This window comes from Salmo salar, chromosome 02 (genome assembly GCF_965601325.2).
Source record: "Salmo salar chromosome 02, fSalSal1, whole genome shotgun sequence".
NCBI lineage: Eukaryota > Metazoa > Chordata > Actinopteri > Salmoniformes > Salmonidae > Salmo > Salmo salar.
Window position 1 is genome coordinate 46897840 of NC_138292.1, and position 10171 is coordinate 46908010.

Genomic DNA, 10171 nt, shown 5'->3' on the forward strand with positions numbered 1-10171 from the left:
TTTTAGCTAAGGACATAGCCAGGGAAACTACCAAGGACAAGGGTTTGGCAAAAGTGAAGCACTTCACACTTACAGGGTGGCCTAACCATTATTGGGTGAGAAGGGATGAGCTCACTGTAGAAAGTGATTGTGGGTTATGGGGTATGAGAGCGGTGGTGCTGGCTACTCTACAGAGGGACCTACTGAAGGAGCTACATGAAAACCACTGGGGCATGCTCAAAATGAAAGCTCTTGCAAGGAGCCACTTTTGGTGGCTCAGGTTAGACTCAGACATAGAAGACATGGTAAGGAGATGCCAGGTGTGTCAGTCTAATAGACATATGCAGAACCTTGCCCCAGTGCATTCTTGGAAATGGCCTGAGAGGGGCCCTGGCAGCGCATCCATATATATTTTGTCAAAAGGGAAAGCACCTAGTTCTTAGTAGTTACGGATGCATACTCACGCTGGCCAGAAGTAAAGTGTATGAGTAATACTTCAGCTACAGCCACGGTAGAGACACTCCGGGGAATGTTCTCAGCCTACGGGTAAGTTGAGGATTGTGTTTCAGACAATGGGCCACATCTGGTTTCAAAAGAGATGGAGACATTCTTCCAGTTGAATGTGGTGAAACACATCCAGTCGGCTCTGTATCATGCAGCTTCAGATGGCGGCCAGAGCGACTTGTACAGAATCTAAAACAGACTCTAGAGAAGGACAAGTCATCAGGACGGTCTGTACAGCATAGTGTGGACAACTTTCTGTTTGCCTACAGGAATACGTCACATGCCACAACTGGGAAAACTCCAGCAGAGTTGTTCCTAAAATGACAGGTTAGAACAAGGTTATCACTTGTTAAACCCAGTTTTTCAGCTGACATGCAGTCTAAGATACAGGACAAGGGGGTGGGCAAGCGTCTTCGTTTTCTTCAGTTGGAACGAACAGTGCTTGTCCGAGATTACTTGGGAGGAGAGAGAAATGGGTACCAAGGGGTTGTGAAAAGGGTACTTGGTCCTGTAACCTACTTAGTGCAGACTAAAGATGCATGTGGATCAAATGATGATGCAACATAAAGAAAGAGAAGACCTGATTGTGCCAGAGTGGAACGTTTCTGATTGGTACTTGGGAACTACGACTGTGACATACAGAGACACAGGCACACATACAGAGACACAGATTGTGCCAGGCCATGAACCTGAGGGCCCAGAGCGTCGAGAGGCCAAAAAGGGTAAGAAGGCCCCCGGACCGATTAGATCTGTAAACAGGTTGTATATGAGTTGATAAGTGAAAAACTGTTTTAGAAACCCATGATGTTCATCAAGGTTGTTTTCAGAGGAAGTGACAATTTCCGGGGAGAAGTGTGGTGTATTGAGAAATGTGTAAATGAGTTTAGAGGAAGGCACAGTGATGCCGAAACGTTGGTAAATACCCATTAAATTGCTGGTAGATGACACATGGAGTGTGCGACTTTCTTTATTTTGATAGTTTAATGAGTTTAGATGTAAAATGGTTGCAAATAGTCAATGGGATTTGTATGCAGGGGTTGAGTTATTTGAATTAACAAATGATAATGGGGTTTCCGTTCTTGCATTGAAGTATTTGGATTAGGAGATGCAAGGGTGGTAAAAGTTCAAGGATGCATTGGAGAGTTGGGCTGAAGACGCTGTAGAGAGTAGTCGACTGTAATGTGTTAAGGAGAACATTAAATAAATCTATTCCGTTTATTATAAGTACGCTTCGGAGTCTTCAGTAAAAGAACCCAGCATCTTAGGATGCAACAGTATCGTCCATAAATAAACTGTAGCCTAGTGAAGTGAGTCACACCCTGAGTTGGAGGAGCGCCAGAGAGGACAGGGGAACTTTATATGCTTCCCATGACTTGCTATCAGCAGAAGTGCCTGTGAGTCCTGTGCGTCTGGAAAGATGGATATGTTCAAAACTGTTCTTAAAATTGTTCAGAAACAGCAGACTAGTCTCGGGTTTGGTTTAGTTGCGTTGTTAACTGCAGGCGGGGAACAGATATTTTCGTCAGTGATGTTCAGATGTCCTTGCAGTAACTGGAACTTTTCCTACGGCATGGTGTTTCTCTTAGTGCCTGCTCTGGCATTGTTGGTGTTAGGTTACATCATGAGCAATAAAACATGGAAATTGTTTACAGGTTTGTGTTTACGCAAATCCAAATGTTGTCATTTTAAATATTTTTGCGCCTGTGGGGTGGTCTTCTTTCAGATCACCACGACAGCACTAGTTGCACCTGTGAGTTGGATTGCAGTCGCTTTGCTCAATGGCAATTACTTTGAATGCGCCATGACTGGTATCAATGTAACGGTTTTCACAAACCACCTTTGCGATGGGAAGAGTCCGCAGTGCCAGGATGAACTTTATAAATTCCCCTGTGGGAGAGCCACCCACGTGCCACAATCTGACAGCAATGATGTGCTGGCAACCATCCGCGCTGAGTCGCAGGTGAGATATTATTCACACTAATAGAACCAAGTTATGGTTTGAATTATCATTTTTTATCATATCTTCTTGTCCCTATTTTACACATTTCAATATGTTTTAATGGGCTATCTTTGTTTTTGTCGACGGCCTGTTGGAGTGTAGGTGATTAGACTGACAGTTGTCACATTTCTGCTAACAGTAATTAACACCCCTGGATGTGTTCTGCCAGCTAAGGGAGTTGTAATATATTTTAAACTGAGCCTCTGACATTATGAAGTACACATTGTTGCTTTGAAGGCATTTGTTGCATCACATTTCATTTGGAAATTCCAACATTAAAATGCCCCAAAGCAAAAGTGCCCCAAAGCATAGGCTACTTCCATTGTTATAAAATAGCAGTTCTTCTTCAGTCTGACTCAGTTTCTGTATGACTTGTTCTCATTAATGTACAAAACTTCTCAGTGTTCCCCCTATATTAATTTAGCAGTGGCAGGCATGGTCAAATGTTTTCAGTGTAAATTTAAAAGGCGTAAAGCAGATATAAAGTATGTAGAAAAGATCATGGAGCCCCCATTGATTTTGATAGAATGTTTGAGTCACTCCGATAGCATAAGAACACGACACAAGCCCCATGACAAAATGTGTAGAATTGCAAGAAATTAGCTTTAAAACAGAAAAATTGTTTCTCTGCGGCCAAGAGGAGGGCCTCTAAAATGTATGGTCGGAGATCTCACCATTGGCCACACCCACTACTACGCCCTCCCCCTATGCTAACTTTGCCACCGCTGCTGCAAAAAAATGTAGAGGTGATGGATGAATTGCTGACCAACACACTCCTCTGAAATGATTCTACCGTACCTTATACAGTATGCTTCCCAAATACATTATCCTGCTATATTTATAGATATGGTTTGAGTTTGAGCAGTATACTGTATGTGGGCAATTATAACTGTGACATTAACTCAGACATTCCAGGTAAGGGGTTAAGCAGAATAGTTGAATATTGTGTTTTGATTTCAGGTCCTGGGTTGGCTACTGATCGCCTCCATCATGGTCTTCAACCTCCTGCTGATCTGCGTTGCCCGGTGTAACTCCCCAGTCAGCTACCTGCAGCTGAAGTTCTGGAGGGTCTATGCCCAGTGGGAGAGTGACCTGCTGGAAAGCTACATGGCAGATCATGCTGAAAAGCTTGCAGAGAGGAATCTGAAGAGCTTCTTCCAGCAGATGCCTCCAGAGCCTGTCACGACCCCACCTAACCAGGCCTGGGAGAAGATCTCGTCCCTCTACAGGTTCAGCACCAGAGACCAATACTACAGCATCCTGCACAAGTACGTGGAGAAGTGCCATGACCCTGCAGAGGCCAGGGACCACAGGATGTCATCTGTCAGGTCAGACGGTCCAGACACTGCTAATCCATCTGTGCTCGCCTTTGTGGATGAGGGCAAGATGATGCTGTGAATGGGCATGCATATGATCATAGGAACAGCAGTGACAGCATCACTAACATGGCACTATCGGTAACCATCCGTATTACTTTTAGCATCAAAGTTATGACTCATTATAGAGGATTGTTGTCAGCATTATACTCTTCGTCATCATCATCATTATCGCTGTGCATCAGGGGATTTTTCAGTAGAAAGACCAACCACATCTGATTAACCACTCTCAGGTCTTTGCTTGAATGACAATACTTCCCAATTTTATATTGTTACTTGAAAGTTCACTCGCTGTATCACCAGCGCTGCTTGCAGCTTTTTATTTAAAATTCTATGCTCAGAAGGGATTCTTTTTTTGTTTGAAATAGTTGATCATACTTTCTTTCCCTTTTACTTTTCTGTTTAGTATTTTTATGCTCCTCAGACTTGGCCTACATACAGGTGGTCTGTGGCATTAAACAGGAAACGCATGGTCTGGTTCTATTAAGTAAGGAGCTAAGTGCAAAATACTTTCAATAAAAGCCTGTTACCAGTGTACATGTAGCATCTTTATGATGGTAACCCACAATAATATTCAGTTTGACCTTACAAGCTTGGTCTCCAAAGTATTTATGCGTTATTGTTATTTATATTATTGCACTGTAGAAAGACCATTGCCACAAGTGAACTGCGATGAACATCAGCTCTGAATTGAATGTAAACTTAGCGTAATTGTTAGATTCGTATCTCTGTGTAAAGCTTAGGTAGTACTAGTCAGAGTTCGGCAGTATTTCTGCTACATGTATTTGACATACAGATTTCAATTACTTTTGTGTATTATATACATTTTTATTTGTTACAAGATACTTCAGAGAATGGTATTTTGTATTTTCAAAATATTCAAAATACTTTTCTCCAAAAAATGTATAGTGGTTCACAGTTTTGTGGCCCAATATCACCCCAAATGTGCTGCATTGGTATCAGAAGTCTTATGGTGTGAGGCCATGGGAGCTGTTGTTGGATAAGTGGAGGAGCTTGAAAGAAAGTTAAAGCACAAGTATTCACTTTAAGTATGAGGATAATGCAGTGAATTTGGTCCAAAAGGGGATAGTAAAACTTGACTTCAAAAGGGAACAAACACACTATGTTATTGCCACACTGTCACTGCACTCTCATTCAGGAAGTGGTTCCTTTTGGTTTTTTTTTGGGGGGGGGGGTTTGGAAGTGGGTCCTGTGCCTCAGGATCGGTACATCCGAACATCACACCTGCGGGACAGGTACAGGATGGCAACAACAACTGCCCGAGTTACACCAGGAACGCACAATCTCTCCATTGTTGCTCAGACTGTCCACAATAGGCTGAGAGAGGCTGGACTGAGGGCTTGTAGGCCTGTTGTAAGGCAGGTCCTCACCAGACATCACCGGCAACAACGTCACCTATGGGCACAAACCCACTGTCGCTGGACCAGACAGGACTGGCAAAAAGTGCTCTTCACTGACGAGTCATGGTTTTGTCTCACCAGGCGTGATGGTCGGATTAGAGTTTATCGTCGAAGGAATGAGCGTTACACTGAGGCCTGTACTCTAGAGCGGGATCGATTTGGAGGTGGAGGGTCCATCATGGTCTGGGGCGGTGTGTCACAGCATCATCGGACTGAGCTTGTTGTCATTGCAGGCAATCTCAACGCTGTGCGTTACAGGGAAGACATCCTCCTCCCTCACTGCTCATTCTGTGCGTGATTTCCTGCAAGACAGGAATGTCAGTGTTCTGCCATGGCCAGCGAAGAGCCCGGATCTCAATCCCATTGAGCACATCTAGGACCTTTTGGATCAGAGGGTGAGGACTAGGGCCATTCCCCCCAGAAAGGTCCGGGAACTTGCAGATGCCTTGGTGGAAGAGTGGGGTAACATCTCACAGCAAGAACTGGCAAATCTGGTGCAGTCTATGAGGAGGACATATTATTCCGTTTCTGTTAGGCACATGTCTGTGGAACTTGTTCAGTTTATGTCTCTGTTGTTATGTTCGTACAAATATTTACACGTTAAGTTTTCTGAAAATAAACGCAGTTGACAGTGAGAGGACAATTCTGTTTTTGCTGAGTTTACATTGGTCTTTAGGGTATTTTTAAAATTTTGTAACAAGATGTGTTTTGATGTACTACATTAGGTACCTGATGTGCCTAATGTGGCCAGTACAGCCCTGTTAAAAGCTTCACGGTGGGAGAAATCAATGCACTTGTCACACCCTGATCTGGTTCACCTATCCTTGTGATTGTCTCCACCCCCTCCAGGTGTCGCTTAGTATCCCCGGTGTATTTATCCCTGTGTTTCCTGTCTCTCTGTGCCAGTTCGTCTTGTTTGTCAAGTCAACCAGCGGTTTTCCTTGCGCCTATTTTTTTCCCCAGTCTCTGTTTGTTTCTAGTCCTCCTGGTTACGACCCTTGCCTGTCCTGACTCCGAACCCGCCTGCCTGACCTCTCTGCCTGTTCTGACTACCAGCCTGCCTATCCCCTTGTACTGTTTTGGACTCAGATCTGGTTTCTGACCCCTGCCTGGCCTGACCTCGAGACTGCCTATTGTCTGGTACAGTTTGGACTCTGACCTGGTTTATGAACTCTCGACTGTCCCCGACGTGCCTTTGCCTACACCCTTTGTTATAATAAAAATCGGAGCTCTATCATTTGCATGTGTCTGCATTTGGGTCTCGCCTTGTGCCCTTATAGCACTCAGAGGCCTTTTAGGGTGGGAACTGTAGAGCGTAGAAACTCATCACAGGCTTCTATAGGAAGTGGGAGAGGAAACCCTTCTCTTTACCAACCACTAACTCAGAACACATGTTTGATCTGCCCATTTCTCCTTTTTCTGAAACAATAGTAGGTCTTATGCAAGTCTAATGTAATGTCTAGCTAGCTATATGATTGTCTATAAAACTGTTGTGCTCTGTGTTATATTTTTTGGGGTATGCATGATATGCATCAACGTGAGCTTGCATAGCTCAGTATTAACATTTTTGCAACTGCTTATGAATGCACTGCAGCTTTAGTGCCGAAATACCACGTTGCGTCGTGTGTGCGCGCTTTGTGCATGAAAGGGAAAAAGAGGGCGAGAGAGAGCAAAGAGTGATTTCATATACTGTGTAATGTTGAATCTGGGTCAAGCGGTATGTGCATTTAATACAGATAATAAATCACGGTGCTGAAATCACTGTGCTGAACTGCTCAAATAACTATCAAAATGAATCTGGTTAAAGTGAAGTTTTTGTTTTTTTGACAGACTGCTGCTTGTCATATGACATCACTCTGAGAGGACAACGGCAGCTGCACGGCCTGAAGTAAAAAACCAGATCTGCAGGATCTCAGCCGGTTTAGTCACTTTTGTTTTATTACCTACGCATAGGAAAGGAGGAGGGAGTGGAAGAGAAGGAAATTTAGAAGGAAGAATCAGGGTGGGGTTTGAGAGTTGGAGAATGCAATCTCATTGGATTAAGAGTTCGGACAAGGGTAGGAAAGAGAGATAAAGTGAGGAAAAGAGGGAGGAGTTGGTGGAGAGGAAGATTGAAAGAGAAAGAACAGGAGGGAGGGAAAGGGAGGGGCAGAAATAGGCTCAGAAGAGCTTCAGTGTGTTTGTGTTAGTCTTCGGCTCAGACAACACAGGAAGTGGAGTGAGTGTTGGAGACGCAACCCTTTGCGTCAAAACTATTTCACTGCCTTATTTTTCCTCTTCTATTCTCCATTCTCTGCGTTATTTTGGTTTTTGCTAAACGTGCGTGAAAACTCCTTGTCGACACCATGGATAACTTCCAGACCGTCCTGCGCTTTTTCATGAACCAGAAGGCCACCATTGGCTACAGCTTCATGGCCCTCCTGACCATCGGGGGAGAGCGGATCTTCTCCATGGTCTCCTTCCAGTGCCCCTGCAACCACGACCAGAACTTTGCATACGGCCTGACCTTCCTGCTGGGCCCAGGCCTGGTTCTGCTGGTGCTGGGTCTTTTCTTCAGCAGCAGGCTGTGGCGCCTCTACACTGGCTGTTGCCTCAACCCCGTGAAGCTATGCCCCGGGGGCAACTGTTTCACCTGCCTCAAGGTGTTTGTCAACATCTTCACCGGTGCCTGTGTGGCCCCTATCATGTGGCTGTGTGTGGCACTGTTGAACGGGACCTTCTACGAGTGTGCCGTCAGCGGGCTGGATGATAACCTGGTGCTGGATATGTTCTGTAAGAACAGGACTTTGATGTGCCGGGAGGAGCTGGCCCGTGTGCCCTGCAGCAAGTCCAAGCTGCCCAGTGACTTAAACATGGAACTGTTGCTTATGTTCCGGGCTCAGTCACAGGTGAGTGCAAGCAGCAATCAGACCCTGTTTGTGACTTTTGTATGGTGGAATGTCATATTTTTCTATGTCATATTTTACAGCTGCAAATGCTGGTACGAGTCAGACCAAAATGAAGGTGTGATTCATTGATATACTTTACTATCTGTAATTCAGTTGACTGTAAGCAACACTATTGAAGTTTATTATAAACAATTATTATTATTATTTAAAAAACTGTTGGCATTCTTTATTCATTTTATGTGAGCGTGAGTTTTGGTTCCTGTCTGTACATCCCTAGATACTGGGCTGGTGTGTCATCATCATTTCAGCCGTTCTAGGGCTCCTCGGGACCTGCTACACCAACTGCCGCTCGAAGGTGAGCTACCTGCAGCTCACCTTCTGGAAGCGCTACGTAGAAAAGGAGAAGGAGCAGTTCGACACATTCGCTATGGAGTACGCATCCAAGCTGGCCGAGAGGAACCTGAAGAGCTTTTTTGAGAACCGTGACCCGGAAATATTCCCATTCCCCAACCACAAGGCCTGGGAAGAGATCTCAGCCCTCTACACCTTCTCCAAGAGTGAGCAGTACTACAGCACCCTGCAGAGGTATGTGGAGCGTGATGACCCGAGACTACTGGCCTGAAAAAAGACCAGTCATGGAGCTGGACCACGACACAGAGATGAGCTGAGAGAGGGGTGGATAATGGCACATAAATACATATCCAGAGAAGAATGCAGATTTATTTCACCAACACTACATTGGGACATTGTTTTACACTTTTTCTACTGACAGTGTATGAATTATAGCGTATCCTATTTGTTTTACCTTTAAAAATGCAGTATATACTATAGATTTAACTCACAGACTGAGGAGAGGCGTTGCTGCCTGCATTTCCCCCAAAGCACTGACATCTACACAGAACACCGTTGAGAAAGTTATTACCAGTGACACAGCAGTGATTACCAAAGAATGCAGCCATTGCAGAAGTGGTAAAACAGCAGGGCTTCTTGTCTGCTGATTTGAAAAAGTCTCCTCTACCTCTCTTTGACATGCCTTTGAGGCATTTCATTCATTTTACTGGTAGATAATGGTAGGAGAGCTATTGTAATTGTATAGTTTTAATAGGGATTCTGTATGTAATATTGCACCACACTATGAACGCTACACGCATGACAGAGTTGTAACATGCAATTTGCTTGAAATGTTTACACAACTCAATGTTCATAGAATTATGACAGCTTTTGCACAACCTTCAAGTGTCTTTCTATGACAGTACACGTGAAGCAGCTCACTTTATGTTGTATGGTAATTTGGAGATAACTAGTCTTGTCCAAGCAATACATTTCGGTCTGCCATTACTGACTTCCTGTTCAGTTATTAATGTCAATAGTAGTCAGTAACTCACAAATTAAGAGGTAATAAATCATGTATGACATACGGGATATTCTCACTGGATTCTACAAAAGATTTAGTGGCCCCTGTTTTTTTTTCTTCTTCTTTCTAACATCTGTAAAACCATGTAATGTGTAAGCACTAAATTAACCTGTACATAGAACATTATTGGACATGTTGCATTATGCCTGATTAAACCATTTTAGGGTGGTGAGTTTGTGTGTAAAAACTGTCCACATTCCACCATGTTTGACTAAGGGGAGAATGCAGCCATATAGGTGTAGTTACAGTGCCTTCAGAAAGTATTCATACCCCTTGACTTGTTCCACATTTTGTTGTGTTAAAACCTGAATAAAACATGTTAAATTGATTTTTTTCTCACCTGTCTACACACAATACCCCATAATGACATGTTTTTATACATTTTTGCAAATGTATTGAAAATGTAATGTAGAAATATTCAAATGTACATAAGCATTCACACCCCTGAGTCAAGACTTTGTAGAAGCACCATTGGCAGCAAGATTTCCACACCTGGATTGTGCATCATTTGCCCATTATTTTCAAAATTCTTCAAGCTGGTTGTTGATCATTGCTAGACAATGATTTTCAGATCTTGCCATAGATTTTGA

The 10171-nt window shown here is 43.7% G+C and overlaps 2 protein-coding genes across 4 annotated transcripts; both read left to right on the forward strand.

Moving 5' to 3' along the window:
* Nucleotides 1-403: 403 nt before the first annotated feature.
* Nucleotides 404-7243, forward strand: LOC106584073 (calcium homeostasis modulator protein 6). Of its 3 annotated transcripts, none has more exons than XM_045704878.2 (3): nt 404-2443; nt 3443-3810; nt 7110-7243. In XM_045704878.2, the coding sequence occupies exons 1-3, from the start codon at nt 1901-1903 to the stop codon at nt 7126-7128; spliced, it is 930 nt and encodes a 309-aa protein (XP_045560834.1). In that variant the 5' UTR covers nt 404-1900; the 3' UTR covers nt 7129-7243. The 3 variants fall into 3 exon arrangements, with proteins under 3 accessions (XP_045560834.1, XP_014024392.2, XP_014024394.2); XM_014168919.3 differs by lacking the exon at nt 7110-7243 and having other exon boundaries at nt 465-1877; nt 2207-2443; nt 3443-5914; XM_014168917.3 differs by lacking the exon at nt 7110-7243 and having other exon boundaries at nt 409-2443; nt 3443-5914.
* A 159-nt stretch (nt 7244-7402) lies between these two features.
* Nucleotides 7403-9909, forward strand: LOC106584080 (calcium homeostasis modulator protein 5). The gene is made up of 2 exons (XM_014168922.3): nt 7403-8167; nt 8445-9909. The coding sequence occupies exons 1-2, from the start codon at nt 7625-7627 to the stop codon at nt 8787-8789; spliced, it is 888 nt and encodes a 295-aa protein (XP_014024397.2). The 5' UTR covers nt 7403-7624; the 3' UTR covers nt 8790-9909.
* The last annotated feature ends 262 nt before the right edge of the window (nt 9910-10171 follow it).

Coding starts and splice junctions, on each gene's coding strand:
- LOC106584073 (XM_014168917.3), top strand. CDS start 1,901: ATGGATATGTTCAAAACTGTTCTTAAAATTGTTCAGAAACAGCAGACT. Junction 2,444..3,442: donor CCATCCGCGCTGAGTCGCAG/GTGAGATATTAT, acceptor TTTTGATTTCAG/GTCCTGGGTTGGCTACTGAT.
- LOC106584080 (XM_014168922.3), top strand. CDS start 7,625: ATGGATAACTTCCAGACCGTCCTGCGCTTTTTCATGAACCAGAAGGCC. Junction 8,168..8,444: donor TGTTCCGGGCTCAGTCACAG/GTGAGTGCAAGC, acceptor GTACATCCCTAG/ATACTGGGCTGGTGTGTCAT.